General features: G+C 38.7%; 1 protein-coding gene across 1 annotated transcript in view; it reads right to left on the bottom strand.

Moving 5' to 3' along the window:
• The window catches only part of LOC126198536 (sorbitol dehydrogenase-like), a 79,234-nt gene that overhangs the window by 23,246 nt on the left and 34,584 nt on the right, over window positions 1-21,404 (bottom strand). The window contains exons 3-4 of the mRNA XM_049934935.1: window positions 9,590-9,754; window positions 9,244-9,403 (exon numbers count right to left, since the gene is read on the bottom strand). Coding sequence (XP_049790892.1) covers window positions 9,244-9,403; window positions 9,590-9,754 — 325 coding nt within the window. The remainder of the gene's footprint in view (window positions 1-9,243; window positions 9,404-9,589; window positions 9,755-21,404) is intronic.

Below are 21,404 nucleotides of genomic sequence, written 5' to 3'. Positions count from 1 at the left end.
TTGATGCAGCTCTCCATGCTACTCTATCCTGTGCAAGCTTTTTCCTCTCCCAGTACGTACTGCAACCTACATCCTTCTGAATCTGCTTGGTGTATTCATCTCTTGGTCTCCCTTTACGATTTTTACCCTCCACGCTGCCCTCCAATACTAAATTGGTGATCCCTTGATGCCTCACAACATGTCCTACCAAACGATCCCTTCTTCTAGTCAAGTTGTGCCACAAACATCTCTTCTCCCCAATCCTATTCAACACCTCCTCATTAATTATGTGATCTACCCATCTAATCTTCAGCATTCTTCTGTAGCACCACATTTTGAAAGCTTCTATTCTCTTCTTGTCTAAACTATTTATTGTCCATGTTTCACTTCCATACATGGCTACACTCCATACAAATACTTTCAGAAACGACTTCCTGATGCTTAAATCTACACACGATGTTAACAAATTTCTCTTCTTCAGAAACACTTTCCTTCCCATTGCCAGTCGACATTTTATATCCTCTCTACTTCGACCATCATCAGTTATTTTGCTCCCCAAATAGCAAAACTCCTTTACTACTTTAAGTGTCTCATTTCCTAATCTAATACCCTCAACATCACCCGACTTAACTCGACTACATTCCATTATCCTCATTTTGCTTTTGTTGATGTTCATCTTATATCCTCCTTTCAAGACACTGTCCATTCCGTTCAACTGCTCTTCCAAGTCCTTTGCTGTCTCTGACAGAATTACAATGCCATCGGCGAACCTCAAAGTTGTTATTTCTTCTCCATGGATTTTAATACCCACTCTGAACTTTTCTTTTGTTTCCTTCACTGCTTGTTCAATATACAGATTGAATAGCATCGGGGATAGGCTACAACCCTGTCTCTCTCCCTTCCCAACCAAGCCATTATACAACATGAACGGCAACAGTCTCAATGCAGTACTCTGAGGCATCCCTGAAGTTACATCTACATCTTATGATGACTTTCCATCCAAGATAATATGCTGCATACTGCCTACCAAGAAATACTCACTCAAGACAAAAATTTTATCTGTGATATGATGTACTTTCATTTATAAGTGATGCATAGTACAGAGTCGAATGCTTTCCAGAAGCATTTATCTGTGACTTTAAGGATGTCATTAGAGTAAACTGCAAGTTCAGTTTCACATCACCACTGTTTTCTAAACCTATGCTGGTTGGAATACAGAACATCATTCTGCACAAGTTGTATCACTGTGTTTGAGCTCAGAATATGAGTATGTTCTAGGTTTCTGCAACAAATGGATGTCAGTGATATAGGACAGTAGTTGTTTTGATCACTCCTGCTACCCTTCTTGTAGACATATGTGACTTGCACAACAATAATACGAAACATTTTCTGTTTGAAGGATCTGTGCTGTATTATGGTTAAACAAGGGTCATCTGAAACTAAACTCACACTTATCTCACATAGTGTCTTGACAACGTAACATCAAGGCAATTAAGTGGATGCAGTATTTGTTGGTTTTCAAAAAGCATTACAGTCAGTAAAACACCAACATTAGTTTTATGGGAAATACCATCATATTACTAGCAAATGAAATTTTTTTACTATACTGAGGATATCTTGGATGGAGAGTCATCCAAAGAAGTAAAAGTAACTTCAGATGAGCCCCATGGCAATGTATTTAGACTATAGCTTTTCATACTGTACATCAATAAACTGGTAGACAATATTATCAATAACATCAGACTTTTGTAGATGATATAACTATCTATCACAATTTACACAAATATCGAGACAGATTTTTTATAAGATCTGAAAGTGGTGCAAAGACTGGTAGCTTACTTTAAACGTACAGAAATTTAAAATTTTTCATCTCTCAAAATGCAGAAAAGTTGTATGTTATTGCAACAGTATCAATAAGTCACAACTGGAATCCATCAGCTCACACAAATACCCAAGTTTAGCAATTTGTAGGCATAAAAATGGAATGATCAAATAGGCTCAGTCATAGGTAAAGCAGATTGCACAGGAAAGTTCATTGGTTATGATAATAGAAAAGTGCAGTCAATTTACAAACAAGATTATGAAACTTTCAAGCAATATTTTGTGGGACCCATACCCAATAGGACTCAGTGAGAAATGGTTGATAATCTACTCTACAATGAAAAATTTTCACACTTAAAACACCTGTCAAAATTGTAAGTGCTCAGAAAGGAGAACATTTAACTGGATGAATCTAAGAATACTATCTAGGATGAAACTGGATAATAATGATCCAAAACACAGGTGATAAATTCACATCAAATATTTCTGGACAGATTAAAAGACAGCCCTACCTGTTGGTGAGTGAAGAGTGTAGCTCTACAATCACAGACAGACAGACAGACAAAACATGTGGCTCCACAGTGGGTCAAGTGCAGACTATTAAACAGGAACATCACAGCCACTAAGGTGATGAGAGCAAAATACTATTTTTTACTACCTGAAATTCCAACTGAGGTGTAATTTACTCAACCGCAATACAATAATTAAGAAATAACTTTGTATAAACTTTGCTTCCTTGTCTAGAATCAGAATGCTTCTCTGTTTTCTGGAACAATTTTCTTCAACAAACTCCCATTAAACAAATCAAGAAATAGGGAATTGCTATAAATCCAAAAGAAAATTAAAAATACCAATACCCAAAAAGGGAAATAAGAGTAATCCAATTACAGGCCCATATCACTAATTTCGATTTGCAGTAGGGTTTTGGAACATATAATGTGTTCAGACTTTATTAACTGCCTTGAAGAAAATGATTTTTTGACACATAGTCAGCACAGATTCAGAAAATATCATTCTTGTGAAACACAATTAGCTCTTTATACTCATGAAGTAATTAATGCTATCGACAGGTGATGTCAAATTGATTCCATGTTTTTAGATTTCCAGAAAACTTTCAACACCATTCCTCACAAGCATCTTCTAACCAAACTGCATCCCTATGTAATGTTGCCTCAGTTGTGTGACTGGATTAGTGACTTCCTATCAGAAAAGTCACAGTTTGTAGTAACAGGCAGAAAGTCATTGAGTGAAACAGAAGTAGTATCCAGTATTCCCCAAGGAAGTGTTGTATTGTTCATGATCTATATTAATGACATAGGAGACAATCTGAGTAGCCCTCTTAAACTGGTTGCAGATGATAATGTCATTTACCATCTTGTAAAGTCATCAGATGACCAAAACGATTTGCAAAATGATTTAGATAACATATCTGTATGGTGCAAAAAATGGCAATTGACCCTGAATAAAGGAAAGTGTGGAATTATTCACATGAGTACTAAAAGAAATCCGCTAAATTTCGATTATGCGGTAAGTCACACAAATCTGAAGGCTGTAAATTCTACTAAATACTTAGGGATTACAATTACAAATAACCTAAATTGGAATAATCATATAGATAATGTTGTGGGTAGAGCAAACCAAAGACTGCAATTCATTGGCAGAGCACACAGAAGGTGCAACAGGTCTACTAAAGAGACTGCTTACACCATGCTTGTCCGCCCTATTCTGGAGTATTGCTGTGCGGTGTGGGATCCGCATCAGGTAGGGCTGACAGATGACATTGAAAAAGTCCAAAGAAGAACAGCTCTTTTTGTTTCATCATAAAATAGGGGAGATAGTGCCACAGATGTGAAGTGGAGTGGCAATCATTAAAACAAAGGTGTTTTTCGCTGCGACAGGATCTTCACATGAAATTTCAATCACCCGTTTTCTCCTCCAATTGCAAAAACATTCTATTGGCACCCACTTACATGAAGATAAATGATCATCATGATAAAATAAAAGATATCAAGGTTTGCATAGATAAATTTAAGTCCTCATTTTTCCCTGCGCGCCATTCGAGAGTGGAATGGTAGAGACAGCCTGCAAGTACTTCACTGAACCCTCTGCCAGGCACTTTATTGTGAATAGCAGAGTAATCACGTAGATGTTGATCATGTAGTAGATGTAGAAAGCACTACTATGTGCCATATGAATCAATTTGGGGTTTACAGGGAAATAAGACAGGAATGCAGAAGCAGGGACAGGTCACCTAGTTGCAGGCAAGAGTAGCTGGATTTTCCACTTGTTGGAAAATGGGTTGGAGAGGTAAGCTAGAGATGGCCAGCCAAGAAAATAGTATACAAGGCTACAGAGGGTACATAATATGTGAAAGAATCCAGGACAGATAGTCTAATATGTATGTGGACATTTAAATGTAATTAACAAAAGAAGTAAAACAAGTACATAGCTGAATGAGATTTTCACTCTGCAGCGGAGTGTGCGCTGATACAAAACTTCCTGGCAGATTAAAACTGTGTGCCCGACCGAGACTCAAACTCAGGACCTTTGCCTTTCGCAGGCAAGTGCTTTACTATCTGAGCTACCGAAGCACGACTCACGCCCGGTACTCACAGCCTTACTTCTGCCAGTACCTCATCTCCTACCTTCCAAACTTTACAGAAGCTCTCCTGCGAACCTTGCAGAACTAGCACTCCTGAAAGAAAGGATATTGCAGAGACATGGCTTAGCCACAGCCTGGGTGATGTTTCCAGAATGAGATTTTCACTCTGCAGCAGAGTGTGCGCTGATATGAAACTTCCTGGCTGATTAAAACTGTGTGCCTGACCGAGACTCGAACTCGGGACCTTTGCCTTTTGCGGGCAAGTGCTCAAGTTGGTAGAGCACTTGCCCGCGAAAGGCAAAGGTCCCGAGTTCGAGTCTCGGTCGGGCACACAGATTTAATCTGCCAGGAAGTTTCAAGTACATAGCTGATGGTGACTAAAGATAGGAAATACTAAAAAGGAAATTACATGTTCACCATGTAACTACTACATGGCATAATGCAAGAGTCATCATAAAAGTAAATTAAAATGCATAGTCAGTAAGGAACATAAATAGCAGTAACAATATTATTTATTGTATATGAAAGGGAAATGGATAGGTTATAGTTAGATATAGTGGGAATTAGTCAAGTTTGGTGGCAGGCAGAAAAAGACTTCTGGTCAGGTGAATACAGGGTTATAAATATAAAATCAAATAGGGTTAAGTCAGCAGTAAGTTTAATAATGAATAAAAAAATAGGAGCATGGGTAAGTGACTATGAACAGCATAGTGAACGCACTACTGTATCCTAGATAGACACAAAGCCCATGCCTACCACAGTAGTACAAGTTTATATGCCAACTAGCTCTGCAGATGAAGAGATTGAAGAAATGTGTGATGAGATGAAAGGAATTATTAAGATAGTGAAAGGAGATGAAAATTTAATAGTTATGGGTGACTGGAATTCAATAGTAGGAAGAGGAGGAAAAGTAGTAGGTGAATATGGAATGGGGGTAATGAATGAAAGAGGAAGTCACCTGGTAGAATTTTGCACAGAGAATAACTTAATCATAGCTAACACTTGGTTTAAGAATCAAGAAAAAAAGTTGTATACATGGAAGAGGCCTGGAGACACTGGTGGGTTTCAGACAGATTATATGATTGTAAGACAGAGATTTAGGAAACAGGTTTTCAATTGTAAGACATTTCCAAGGGCAGATGTGGACTCTGGCCACACTCTATTGGTTATGAACTGTAGATTAAAAATGAAACTGCGAAAAGGTAGGAATTAAAGAAGGAGGGACCCGGACAAACTGAAAGAACCAGAGGTTGTAGAAAGTTTCAGAGAAAGCATTAGGGAACAATTGACAAAAACGGGGGAAAGAAATACAGTAGAAGAAGAATGGGTAGCTTTGAGAGATGAAAGAGAGATGGCAGCAGAGGATCAATTAGGTAAAAAGATGAGGGCTAGTAGAAAACCTTGGGTAACAGTAGAGATATTAAAATTTAACTGATGAAAGGAGAAAATATAAAAATGCAGTAAATGAAGCAGGCAAAAAGGAATACAAACGTCTCAAAAATGAGATCGAAATGAAGTGCAAAATGGCTAAGCAGGGATGGCTAGAGGACAAATGTAAGGATGTACAGGCATATGTCACTAGGGTACGATATGAATATCAACAGCTCAGATGGAAAATCAGTCCTAAGCAAAGAAGAGAAAGTAGAAAGGTGGTAGGAGTATATAGATAGTATATACAAGGGCAATGTATTTGAGGGCAATATTATGGAAATGGAAGAGGTCACAGATGAAGATGAATGGGAGATATGATACTGCATGAAGAATTTGACAGAGCACTGTATGAACTAAATCAAAATAAGTCCCCATGCGTAGATAACATTCCATTAGAACTATTGATAGCCTTGGGAGAGCCAGCCCTGACAAAACTCTGCTATGTGGTAAGCAAGATATATGAGACAGGTGAAATACCCTCAGACTTCAAGAAGAATATGATGATTCCAGTCCCAAAAAAAAGCAGGTGTTGACAGGTGTGACAATTACCGAACTATCAGTTTAATAAGCCATGGCTGTAAAATACTAACAAAATTCATTACAGACGAATGGAAAAACTGGTAGAAGCTGACCTCGGGGAAGATCATTTTGGAGTATATTGAAATGTTGGAACACATGAGGCAATACTAACCCTACGTTTCTAGTATTTGTAGACCTAGAGAAAGCTTTTGACAAAGTTGACTGGAATATTCTCTTTCAAATTCTGAAGGTGGCAGGTGTCAAATACAGGAAGTGAAAGGCTATTTACAATTTGTACAGAAATCAGATGGCAGTTATAAGAGTCGAGGGGCATGAAAGTGAAGCAGTGGTTGGGAAGGGAGTGATACAGAGTTGTAGTCTACTCCTGATGGCATTCAACCTGTAAATTGAGCAAGCAGTAAAGGAAACAAAAGAAAATAGACAGTGTCTTGAAAGGAGGATATAAGACGAATATCAAAAAAAGCAAAATGAGGATAATGGAATGTAGTATAATTAAATCAGGTGACGCTGAGGGAATTAGATTAGGAAATGAGACACTTAAATTAGTAGACGAGCTCTGATATTTGGGGAGCATAATAACTGATTATGGTCGAAGTAGAGACGATATAAAATGTAGACTGGCAATGCCAAGGAAAGAGTTTCTGAAGAGGAGAAATTTGTTAATATCGAGTATAGATTTAAGTGTCAGGAAATCTTTTCTGAAAGTATTTGTATGGAGTGTAGCTACGGATGGAAGTGAAACATGGACGATAGATAGTTTAGACAAGAAGAGAATAAGCTTTTGATATGTGGTGCTACAGATGAATGCTGAAGATTAGATGGGTAGATCATGTAACTAATGAGGAAGTACTGAATAGAATTGGAGAGAAGAGGAATTTGTGGCACAACTTGACTAGAAGAAGTGATTAGTTGGTAGGACATGGATGGTAAAAATCATAGAGGAAGACCAAGAGATGAATACAAGTAGCAGAGTCAGAGAGATGTAGGTTGCAGTAGTTACTTGGGGATGAGAAAGTTTGCACAGGATAGAGTAGCATGGAGAGCTGCATCAAACCAGTCTTTGGATTGACGACAAAAACAACAACAACAACAACAACAACAACAACAACAACATGAAAGAGTACATATTACAGAGAAAATTGAACTGCAGGCCTGGCCAGGTAGGTGGCACTGTTGTGTATATACCTGAGAAATGGGGAGGGGGGGGGGTTGATACTAACAGGCCACACAGTCAGTATTCTTACAAGTGTAGCCTTAGCACATGCTATACAGCACTGCTGATAAGACCTGCTTTCATATACATGTGTGGTGATGCACCTGCTATCACAGTAAAAATACTTTTACATCACAATATCCTTGAACCAGTTGTCACAGAGGACATCAAAAGAACAGCAGAATGGATTTTCCTTGGCTCATGATTAAATTAAGAATGCTGAAGAATCTAGTACAATGGAAAGTAAGGCTATTCTCACTAGCAAGTTACTCGTACTAAAGATATTTCAGAAGGATTGTGGCCAAATGCTCCCACAGATATCAGTTCAATTTTCTGGGCCTTCAGATTAAGTGCTTATTCACACCGAAATCAGTCTTAGAATCTAAAAGACAAGCAAATGATGAAGCCCATGATTCTCAACTGTCACAGTCAGAAAGAAAATACTTAAATAAGATGAAAGGAAACTATATCTTGTGTATAATTCTGAATATAATGACCTCACTGTATATGAATTTTGGAGATTAACAGAGTCAGCTACTGTTTCTTATACTACGTCTAGTTTCAAACCAAAAAGCACATCTTTAAGATATATTTGTATAAAGATGAAAATACCAAGAATTATCAATCAACTTGTGCTGCTATTTAGTTGCAGTCAAAGGTAGCATCTACCGGATAGTATTTAACTCTTAACATGAAACAAACAGATCAGTCAGATAATGCACCTTGGCAGAAACTTTATAAAAATAAATGAACATTTTAATCTCTGCAGCTGCACTTACCCACCACCAGATGTAACAAAAAATCATGAGGCTAACTAGTAAGAATCTATAACTACCACCTGTGATGCACAAAATAGAAAGTAAAATTACAAGGAAGCTGGTACAGTCATTTCCAGAATTAGTACAAATTTCCATGAAAAGTAATGAAAAAACTAATTGAGGAATATGGAATGGAGCTACCATAAATAATTATTTAACATTAACTGGCATGGAAAACAAACTGACTATGATGATAGGACTGACTATGAAAGATAGGACAGGGAAATAAAATGCAATGAGTTACAAACACGTGAAGATTACTCAAATGTTGTAGGTAAAGAAGAAGCTAATTTGGTTAACAAGAATTCTGTATGATGAAAGATATGTACTGTGTCACATCACAAGCCAGTTTAAGGAACTCATGGCCTTAAGAAGTGATGGTTTTCAGCCAAGTTAAATGAATGTCTAAGTTCCAAATATTTTAGTCACTAACATCAATTCGTAGGCCTTCTGAGAGTATTCTTATGCCATGTACCAAACAGTTACATCATCTAAGTACCACTGATTCAGTCTTTATCTTGTGGTTGTAAAGCATAGTTTTCCTCTATATACCATGTATCAAGAAGCATGGCATTGCACAAACCCCTGTGATTTTATACACAGTATCAGGTCAAAAATTATTCTCTCAGTAAGTGCGAACTGATGAGTGTGTGGAGGGAGGAAGAATTAGAAAATCTCCGTAAATCAGTCTGTGTGTTTGAAACGTCTCACTTCCATACAAATAACATTACAACACTAAAAATGAAGATCATAGAACTTCTATGAATTGTTCTTTAAAGGACAACCATTTTTCCCTTTCAAAATATGTCTGACATCTGTTTATAGAAATTCATGTTTACTTGTGGCAGAAATCAGCAGCATGAACATAGAATCTTGAGAGGTTTCCATGATCAGGTGGTGTAGCACAGAAGAAGATACTCTGGCAAAGATTATAACGTCCCTCCTTGCAGAAGTTGCAAGTCCGACAAGGCACACCAGGTTCAATGGCAACACGATCACCTGTCAATGGCAACAGAACATTACTAAAAGCTTATTATGATCTTATCACTGTCATGCAGTTATCATTCATGACTGAAATTATGTAAATTGCAATTAACTATATGCCAAGAATACACACACACCTAATTAAAATATGTTTGCACAACGAAACTCTTAATAAAGTAAAACACATGTAGGAATACAAACCCCTTTTCAAATTCTTTACTCCAGGCCCCAACTTTTCAACAACTCCAGATGCTTCATGACCAATGATCATTGGTTCTTTCACAATAAAGTTGCCGATGTGTCCTTTTGTTAGATAATGCACATCAGAGCCACATATGCTCACACAACCCATACGTAGAAGTACCTCTGGGAAAAAAAAGAACACATTTTAGTAATTATTACTCTTACTTCTGTTTATTCAGCATCTGTCATGAAAGCAAACGGTCACAAAATATTAAATTAAGAAGTGAATGACTGAAATGCCAATCTATAAAGTCTTTTTCAGAGCAGTTTGAAAGCATGTGTAGGTTTCATTTAACTTTACAGAACTGCATAGTGTTCGAAGATGATGCACAGTAAATTTTACTGGAGCCAAGACTAAAAAATCATTGGAAAACTTTTGGAACATTGTGCACAATTTTTCAGAGTAAAAGAGGCTATTAGATAAAAATAATGCAATCTCCCCCTCCACCATTCCCCAAATATGTGTGATATTAATTTTGACATGCACAAGGCTGCCTAGAAAAACGTAGTTGAGGAAGGGAAGTGGAAACGTTTTTGAGGATGATGTAGCATGTTGTTCTGAGGCTTGTGATATTGGGAGAGAAGGGGAGGCTAGCAACGGAGTATGTACAGGTAGCAATGTTTTACTATCCATGTTGTGATGGTGAAGTTGGTAGTACACCTTAGCTGTAAAGGCCTTCAGACAAGAATTTCACATACTGCCATTCACTTCTGTTCTTCCTGAAAGTGCTATAAGCCAGTGATGCATAATTTTTGAGAAACTAAATGAATGAATGAAATGTTATTGTCATTTAGCTATTACAGCAATTTACAAAGTCAAGTTACATATACACAAGTTATACAGCATATATCCATGGGTTGAAGATCAATATGTTTTCCATAAAATACAATATTTATAATCAAATAATATGAAAACATTGCATCTTAAATTACTCAGTTAAAGAATTTATGCTGTACTCTCCAAACCAGTACCACTATGATATTTCACACTCATAAAATTCCTGGAGTGAGTAGCAAGGATTTGCAGCTAACCAACTGAATAATTTGTCTTTAAATAAATCAAATGGAGCTTCGACACATTCTAGTGGCAGTTTGTTAAACATCTTCATACCCACCACTTCGTAGCTGTTCAATGACTTGCATAATCTGTAGTAAGGTATGTCAAGATGGCTACTATTACTGGTCCCATGAGAGTGTACAACTCTTCTACGCTGGTATTCTGATAGGTTGCTCTTTATATGCAGTAGGGCAGTGTAAATATACATGTTTATTACAGTTAATATTTTTAAGTTGATAAACAGTGGTCTGCAGTGGGCCAGTTTATCACTGTTTGTGATAATTCGAATTACTTTCTTCAGAAGTACCAAAATGCCCTGAAGGTGTGAGCTATTTCCCCATATGAAAAGCCCATAAGATATAATGTTTTGAAAAAAAAAAGCAAAGTAGGCCAAACTTACATGGGCCGCAGGTACGTGGTTTTTTAAATTCCTTAACAAATACACCACTCTAGACAGCCTTGCACTAATGTATTTTAATATGTGGCTCCCAAGTCAATTTACTATCTATAACAATACTTAAGAACTTAACACTATCCATGAAGTCTGCTCCTGGCAGATCTCTTAAACTAAATACAATCTTTTGAGTTTTACTCTCATTAAGCAGGAACCCATTAGCTCGAAACCAGACTGATGCTTGTGATATTGTGTCATTTGCCACAGTTTGGAGCATATCCATGTCTAACCTGAAATTGAAAAAAGTGGTATCATCTGCATGGAGAATGGAGTGAGTATTTATGTAAGATGGGAGATCATTTGTCATTAGGTTAAATAGCAGAGGTCCTAATACTAATCCTTGTGGCACACCGCACTTAACATCAGCTAGCTGTGATCTCTGTTTATCAATACAAACAATTTGTTTACAGTTGCTGAGGAAAGATTTGAAAATGTTGTCAACTTCACCGTTTGTGATTTCATAATAAACTAGTTTGTTGAGGAATGAAATATGCTCCACACAATCGAAGGCTTTGCTAAGATCACAAAAGGTAGCCTGAGCAAAATTTTTTCCTTCATAAGCATTAAGCACTTTTTTAATCAGGGAGTCAATGGCATGGACTGTGGATTTGCCCTCCCTAAAGCCAAATTGTACCACAGTGATAATGGTATTACATGTCAGATAATCACACAACTGGGAGTTAATGATGGATTCCAAAACTTTAACTAAAATAGGTGTCAGAGATATTGGGCGATAGCTAGATGGGAATTTTTGTCTCCTTTCTTGTAAATGGGCACTACCCTGGATAATTTTAATACATCTGGGAATACTCCTTCAATTAGACATCTGTTTATACATTTAGTAAGAGGATATATTATGTGCCAATTTATCTTTTTTAAGATATTACAAGAAATACATATTTGTCTTCACTATCAGAGGGCCTAAAATTATTTACAATACTTAAACAACATCTGGTGTGACCTCTGTTAAAAGGAATTTATCTTTCAGAATGTAGTTTACATTATGATATTTAATGAGATCAGCTACAGTTTCTTGTGGCCTCCCAATGCTTTCCCTAATTTGGTTAACAGATTTTATACAGTAGTTATTAAAGTCATCTGCTCAAATTTCTACCTCAGCTTTCTGCTTGCTTTTGGTCACTAAATTTATTATAGTCCATGCTTTTTTGCATTTATTTTTTGATGACTCAATGCTGACTAGGTTATGTTGTTTTTTGGCCTCATTTAAAGCATACTTATATTCCTTTTGTGCTCTTGAGTACCTTAATTTAGCCATATCAGTTTTCTGAAGTCTGTAAGAATCTATATGCAACAACAACAACCTCTTTTTCATATTGGGTAGTTGAGCAGTACACCATGGATTCTTATCCCTGTGTCTATTACTGTTAATTTTAGGGTTAACTTTACATTTGTATTGAGGGCAGTTGGTCTCGAATACATTTAAGAAAGAGTGAAAAAAACCTATTGAACAATGTATTGGCAGAGCCCTGGGCATTATTGTTAAACTTATGTGACCAGTCATAATTACTAAGTGAGACCATGAAATTAGACAATTTTTCTTGTGTTATTGGTCTTGTGATGACTATTTTAGGCTCTTTAAACTCCTTATAGTCCATATTAGGCCTATCTGTACCTATTTTTACCCAAACTGAGTCATGGTCTGAGAAATAGAAGACAGCTACATCTGAAGACAGTAACTATCTATTGGCATTTGTAAGTTTGTTGTCGAGACAAGTGGACTGTCTTGTGGGTTTGCAGCTCGTAAAAATGAAGTTGAATTGTTGTAACAGGTTCTTAAATTCATTTGCAGTGTGCATGTCTTTGTTTACATCAAATGCGGCACTGATGTCACCACCAATCACTATACTATATTTCTTCCACTGAGGACTAAGAAAGAAATTTAGTAAAGTCACAAGTTTTTCTAAAAATACTAGTGTACTTCCGTCTGGTGATCTATAGAGAGATACAATAGCAATTTTTAAATGATCCAGATATACACCTGTGGCTTCAAAATGTATCTCACTGCACAGATATCCTAGATCTAGTTCATTACTACAATTTATTAGTTCTTTCTTAATGTAAATTGATACACCCCCATGAATACACTGCTCTCTGCTAAAGCTGTTTGCTAAGTGGAAATCATCTAGTACCTGAAAAGAAATCTCATTTGTTTTACACCAGTGCTCACTTAAGCTTAATGCATCAAGTAAGTTCTCAATTGCAAATTCGTTTAAAATTACATGTTTTCCACTTATACTTTCAATACTGAGATAACCTATCCCGAGAGACAAAGTTGGTGAGTAATTTTTTTTATGGGGGCAATTGTCATTACTGCTATATTTCTCCCTATTTATTTATTTATTTATTTATTCTTTGCCCATGGACTCCAGCTGAGAGTATTGTTACCGACATTTATTATATTATTCTTATCTTTAATCTGGTCGTCTAGTGTGAATCTGGGCAAACCTGTTTGTCTCAGCCCTTCTTTGCTACCTCTAAAAAAGAGTTTTCCCTAAATCTAAGTCATATTGACTCAGAGCTATCAATTTTTGCTATGGCTAACTCATTGACTACTTTTATGGTTTCATTACTCACATACTTCTTTCTGAGTTGAATCAGATGGAGACCATGAGCAGTGTGGAATCTTGTACCTAACTTAGTTATGTTTACGAAACAGACATTTTTAAAGTATTTACAAATTTTCTTCATTTCTTCATTTACTATTCTCACTTCAACATTCAGACAAGACCAGGAGGGAAGATCATGCCGACATGGTATTGAAAAGATGGGGATTTTCTATTTTGTAGTTCCTGCAGTTTCTTCTTTACCTGCTACAACATCTTTAAATTTTGCACTAGGTTTTATTGTGGCTGAGATATTGTGGCTTTAATTGTTCTCAAGTATATCCCTTAATTTCTTTCCTTGACTGTCTGCATATAAATGTATTTCCACAGGCCTAGGTCTGCATTTGCGGCTTGCTTTCTTGGGGTTTTCGGTTTCATTACTTATATTGACTGCTATTGCCAACACAAGAAAGAACTAAGTAATAATGCTAAAATCAGCTAGACCCAGGAAAAATTGGTTATGTGTGGTAGGAGTTACAAGATGCATGTACAAACAGCATAGTACTGTATATAACTTAATAACAGGAATCTATAAGGGCTTTCCCAAAGTACCCAACCTAAGAAAGAAAAGACAAAAATTTTGTGAAAAAAAAATCTTTATTTCTCTGCAAAGACTCCATTCAGCCCAATACAGTTTTCCCAGCAATGTTCAGTAGTTTCAATACCCTGTTTACAGAGATAATCATGTATTCTTGTTTCTCTGACATGTTCTACATCCTGGAGGATCTCCTCACTACAGATTTATTGGAACAAAACATAAACATCATCAATTGTCGTCTACTGTGGATTTCATCTCTCCATTTTTCACAAATCTCTTACCATTAACTTATTTATTCAAGTTTGGAAACAAAAAATAATCAGAGGGGACTAAATCTGCTGAATAGGGTACACGAGGGAGCAATGCAAATTTAACTATTGATTTTCTGCTTGTCGATAATGTATGTGTGATATGGTGCATTGTCATGCTGAAACAAAACATTCTCATTAAATGCAGCCATTTTTGCTTGATTTCATCACTCAAATGCTGCAATAAGTTTGCATAATACTCGCCACTGATTGCTAATCATTTTCAATATAATCAGTTAAAATTGTGCCACCTGTATCCCAAAAAACTAATGCCATGACCTAGCATGCAGAATAACTGCCTTTGCCTTCTATGGAGCCAATCCTCTCCTTTCAGTCCATTGTAAAAAATAGCAGCCACCAATGGATGTTGTAGCCCTTGACATTCATTACTGGACCATCTAAAATTGTAAGGCTAAACCTGTGTTTCAAAATTGTTTCCACAGCCTGTGATCAACAGAAAGATCAGTATTCAACCACTAGATCACTGAAGTCTGGGTTCTCCATTCTTCATCCAGTAGTTAATACCTTTATGCAACTCATCCAAGTTGTTTGTCATGGTAGATAATTTCTTATGTTTAGTACAAATTCTAACTAAACCAAACATATTTTTGACTATGACATATTTTTATTTCATACATCATTCCTCATTTTTCCACTATCTTTGCTACTAAAAAACCAGATAATAAAAGGCAGACAATTTCATACGCTATTTTAAAGACCTATTTTGCAAACAAGTGAACATACGATTTGAAAACACTTTAAATAAATAATTTACTTTTTAGCCACTGTTTACATTTCCTGTATTCCCACATTACTCCCCAACACCATGCATGGGTGTCATTCAATTATGCCTGCCAGCTGGGCAGGACATTTCACACACAGCTTGATCTCATATCTTTGTATGGCACTTGGAAACACTTCATATCCTGGTCAGTTGGTAGCTGATTCAGTGGTTTTCGATGCTCATATGCTTCTTCATCATCAGGATGAAAATGAGCTGGCTTCAGTCAATCAATAGGAATGACATTTAGTTTATCTTTTGTCTTATGGTAAAGAACCATGAATCAAGATGAAAATCAGTAATGAACTCACAAATACACTGGAGATGATTTAGTCACACTGGTGAAGCCTTTTCATTCATCTGGTTGAATGCGTAAGTTCTGTGTACACAGAAAATGTTGTTCCTTGCAAGAGATATCCAACATTTTATTGATAATAAGTAAATACTGAGTATTTCTTAATCATGATTAAATAATTATTATGGCCAAGGGAAAACATTGAAAAGGAGCAAAAAGGCTTCCAGATTCCATAGTGTTTCTGTTGTAAGGCTGCTCCCGACACAAAGTTTGATGCATTCACAAACAATGCAAGCAAGTCCATGCTCCACACTTGGGAAAGTTAGTAGGGAAGTTTGGGCAATATATTCCCCACATGTTTCAAATTGTTCTATTGCCTCTGGTATCTAGTCAATGTGCATTTTGTTATTTTTCTTTCTTCCCTTCCAATAGTCATATAGAAGAGCTTGGTTTTGTACAGAATGTTTTATATGGCTTCATTCACCTCCATAGCTGAGAAGTCAGCGTGGCTGAGTGTCATGTGGAGGACTTAGGTTAGTAGCAGTTCAGAGGTCAAGAACCTGAAAATGATTGGAAGAATGGTGTGATGAGCACATGCCCTTCCATACTGCACCCAACAACGCCACTGTCAGAGGAGACACAGCATTCAGCTGAGCCCAATTGGCCTGCCTATAACCAGAAAGCTCAACTTTCAAATGTTGGCGATAGAAGTTAGGCATGCCAAGAAATGCTCTCCGTTTTTTCACTGTTCCTGGACGGCAATGGTCTGTACTGTCGGCAAATCTGGTCTGGTGTCTTCTGCCGTAATGATGTATCCCAAAAATAATTTTCTGAGTGCCAAACACAGATTTTTCAAGATTAATGCTCGGACCATACGTATCAAAACATTCGAAAAGTGCAGTTAAGTGTTTCAAGTCTTCTTCCTCTGAACTAGATGCAGTCTGAATGTCCTCTTTGTTGGCAGAACAGAAATTTAAATCTTGCAGTACTTCGTTAACAAATTTCCGAAATTTGCTTAATTTGAATGGTATGAAACTAAATTCTTCGAGGGTAAACGGAGTTGTTATTGCAGCTGTTTGTTCATCTTCTTCCGCAAGTGAGATCTGATAATACGCTTTTCAGAAATCTAACTTTGAAAATATAATACACACGTCAAAAAAAAAAAAAATCGCGTAAACCCAGTTCCCAGGACTCTTGAAGATAGACTCTCACTGTGGATATTGTATCACAGATACAGTCCCTTTGACTGTTCAGAGATGTCACTAAACCCACCCAAAGATGTAAACAACCATGCATGAGCAGCCCTATTAGATATTAGACGGAGGAGGTCCGACAGCCGATCAGTTCCAGTCGTTTCACCAGGAAGTAGGTACACGGCTCGTGTTGTCTGTAGTTCAACCATGCCTAGATGGTCAATACCGCGGTTCGATCGCGACTGCAATGTTACTTTGTGTCACGAAGGGTTCTCAACAAGTGAAGTGTCCAGGCGTCTCAGAGTGAACGAAAGCGATGTTGTTCAGACATGGACGAGATACAGAGAGACAGGAACAGTCGATGACTTGCCTCGCTCAAGCCGCCCATGGACTACTAGTGCAGTGGGTGACCGCTACCTACGGATTATGGCTCGAAGGAACCCTGTCAGCAATGCCACCATGTTGAATAATGCTTTTCGTGCAGCCACAGGACGTTGTGTTACGAATCAAATGTGCGCAGCTTCACTCCCGAAGTCCATGGCGAGGTCCACCTTTGCAACCACGACACCATGCAGTGCAGTACAGATGGGCCCAACAACATGCCGAATGGAACGCTTAGGATTGGCATCACGTTCTCTTCACCAATGAGTGTCGCATATGCCTTCAACGAAACAATCGTCGGAGATGTGTTTGGAGGCAACCCGATCATGCTGAACGCCTTAGACACACTGTCCAGCGAGTGCACCAAGGTGGATGTTCCCCGCTGTTTTGGGGTGGCATTATGTGGGGCCGACGTACGCCGCTGGTGGTCATGGAAGGGGCCTTAATAGCTGTACGATATGTGATTGCCATCCTCCGACTGATAATGCAACCATATAGGCAGCATATTGGCGGGACATTCGTCTTCATGGACGACAATTCGCTGCCCCATCGTGCACATCTTGTGAATTACTTCCTTCAGGCTAACGAAATCGCTCGACTAGAGTAGCCAGCATGTTCTCCAGACATAAATGCTATTGAACAAACCTGGTACAGATTGAAAAGGGCTGTTTATGGACAACGTGACCTACCAACCACTCTGAGGGATATACGCCGAATCCTCGTTGAGGAGTGGGACAATCTGGACCAACAGTGCCTCGATGAACTTGTGGATAGTATACCACGACGAATACAGGCATGCATCAATGCAAGAGGACGTGCTACCGGGTTTTGGAGGTACTGATGTGTACAGCAATCTGGACCACCACCTCTAAAGGTCTCGCTGTGTGGTGGTACAACATGCAACGTGTGGTTTCCACGAGCAACAAAATGGGTGGAAATGATGTTTATGTTGATCTCTATTCCAATTTTCTGTACAGGTTGCGGAACTCTCGGAACCGAGGTGATGAAAAACTTTGATGTGTGTATTTTCTTTCCATGACGAATCATGCTGATACCTATTCGTGAAACTGAATAGATATCTGGGAGGGTACAGTCATTTAGACGGCGACAGTCTACATAAACGCGACAGTGGCCCTCTGGTTTTGTGGCCAAGTTTAGAAGACAGGCCCACTGCGGTTTAGATCGATGAATAATGTAGTGGTTTCATATTTACTAGATTTCTTGTTCCGCAATATACAGTTTGTGAGGATCTCATCTACGAGACTTGCATAAGGCTAGAGGGCCACTAGATACTGAGATATAATGCTGAACACAGTGTTTTACTTCTTTCAGCTCGACACAGGGTTTCGTTAACTCAAAGAAATTTCTTTAAAATTTCGGAAAAGTCGCAGCAGATATGAAATAAATTAAGCGAATCATCTGCTTCAATAAATGTTACATTCCCTTTCGTTTCCAACTGAGTGTTGTTAATAACATTTTGTTTTCAAAATCGACGATGATTTGAAAATTATGACGAAAATAGGCGTCTAACATGCCTTTTGACGTACCGTACCTGACAATGACCATTGACAATAACGTCTTAATCCGAGGTCAGTATTCGGCAACTTTGAGCCACAGACTGGAATTGGAGACCTATTTGCTGCAAACAGTTTCTATGCAGCGGCTTTATCCTTACCATCTTTTTGTTACTGGTAGGACAGACATCTGCTCCGCTGGCTACCACAAACAAGAGCTCTGCAGTATTATCTTCAGCAGACAAGCTATTATTGCCGCCATGTAACAACATCTGTGGTAAAACATTCCCGTTCACCCGATTTTCCCGTTAGCAACGCTGGACACATTATTTTGGCTTGCGATCAGTGCCAAAAGGAAAATGGCAGTAACAGTGTTCTTTGTCATTGTGTTTCTGCTTCTGTTACGAGAACGTTGTCACGTTTGATTTCCATTGTGTCTTAGCACTCTTAGTTGACTTTTTTGTTCGTCGTTTCATGCGCGCAACTCATCTAACTGTAACGTAGAACTTGTTGCTGATGACAACTTCTGTAATGAAACTGACTGATCTTCAGTAACTGATCGTATGCCCATCACTCAGACTGTCATGAAAGCCAATTTATCTACACCTTCTTCAGAAATAGTTAAAATATGGCTGGGAAGTTAATCTGACAATGAAGTTTTCAGAATATTTTATTGACTTTTTTCCCAGCATAACCTCATTTCATTTTTAACAAAAGTTAAACTGGTTTCATTTCGTCTAACTGCAGTTCTAGAGAGGATATAAAATGTAGACGCAATGGCAAGGAAAGCGTTTCTGAAGAAGAGAAATTTGTTAACATCGAGTATAGATTTAAGTGTCAGGAAGTCATTTCTGAGAGTATTTGTATGGAGTGTAGCCATGTATGGAAGCGAAACGTGGACGATAAATAGTTTAGACAAGAAGAGAATAGAAGCTTTCGAAATGTGGTGCTACAGAAGAATGCTGAAGATTAGATGGGTAGATCACATAACTAATGAGGAGGTACTGAATAGAACTGGGAGGAAGAGGAGTTTGTGGCACAACTTGACTAGAAGAAGGGATCGGTTGGTAGGACATGTTCTGAGGCATCAAGGGATCACCAATTTAGTATTGGAGGGTAGCGTGGAGGGTAAAAATCATAGAGGGAAACCAAGAGATGAATACACTAAGCAGATTCAGAAGGATGTAGGTTGTAGTAGGTACTGGGAGATGAAGAAGCTTGCACAGGATGGAGTAGCATGGAGCGCTGCATCAAACCAGTCTCAGGATTGAAGACCACAACAACAACATTCTCCAGAACACTGTTTAGAGTCTCTCTGTAGCTAAGGAATATTAATTTGACTCACTCGGAACTAGCAGCAAAATCCCATACGTTTACATCAAATCGTGGCTCCGGTTGCGTTAAGACCCTGTCCAGACACATTAACGTGACCACCTGTCAGAAGTCTGGATAATCACCTGATGCAGCGCAGACCTCTGCGAGACCTCCAGGAAGAGAATCTGTGGGGTCCTGGAATGTACTGGAAAATGTGGAGCCATGCCGACTGCAGTGCTGTGGCCAGCTGCACTAGGTTTTTCGGTTGAGGAAATGGTGCAAATGGCTCTGAGCGCTATGGGACTCGACTGCTGTGGTCATAAGACCCCTAGAACTTAGAACTACTTAAACCTAACTAACCTAAGGACATCACACACATCCATGCCCGAGGCAGGATTCGAACCTGCGACCGTAGCAGTCGCACGGTTCCGGACTGCGCGCCTAGAACCGCGAGACCACCGCGGCCGGCTCGGTTGAGGATCCAAGGTGCGAAGAGTCCCATCGAGGTAGTCCCACCTACTGTCGATTGGATTAAAATCGGGTAGTTTAGTGGCCAGGAAAACACGCTTATACTGGTGCTCTTCGAACCACGCATGTGCACTACGAGGTGTATGACACACTGCATTGTCCTGCTGGTGCCGCGAGGGATAAGTCGAGCGGTCTAAGGCGCTGCAGTCATGGACTGAGCGGCTGATCTCGGTGGAGGTTCGAGTCCTCCCTTGGGCATGGGTGTGAGTGTTTGTCCTTAGGATAATTTAGGTTAAGTAGTGTGTAAGCTTAGGGACTGATGACCTTAGCAGTTAAGTCCCATAAGATTTCACACACATTTTGTCCTGTTGGTAGGTGCCATCGTGCCAATGAAAAAACAAACTGCATGTAGGGATGGACATGGTCCCCAAGGATAGAGGCACACTTGTGTTGATTCACTGCGCCTTCCAGAATGACGAGTTCGCCTCGGGAATGCCACGAAAACATTCTCTGTATTATAATGCTCCCTCGCTTACACGCCAAAGGCAATCGGTCCAGTGCAACATAAAACTTGATTCATCTGGAAGGTCATCAGTCGCCACTCAGTGAACGTCCAGTTGCAATACTGGTGTGCAAAATACAGCCTTCATTGCCGATGAACAACAGTCGGCATGGACGCATGAACCAGGAGCCTGAAGCAGAGGATCAACGCTCGTTGAGGAGACACTGTTGGCAGCCCTTTGGTTCATCTGGGCGGTCAGTTGCTCAACAGTTGCATGTCTATATCCCAATACACATCTCCACACCCATTGTTCACCCCCATCATCTACGGCCCATGATGCACCA

The sequence above is a fragment of the Schistocerca nitens genome, chromosome 8 (assembly GCF_023898315.1).
Source record: "Schistocerca nitens isolate TAMUIC-IGC-003100 chromosome 8, iqSchNite1.1, whole genome shotgun sequence".
Lineage (NCBI taxonomy): Eukaryota > Metazoa > Arthropoda > Insecta > Orthoptera > Acrididae > Schistocerca > Schistocerca nitens.
This window is presented reverse-complemented; position numbering and strand designations above follow the sequence as displayed.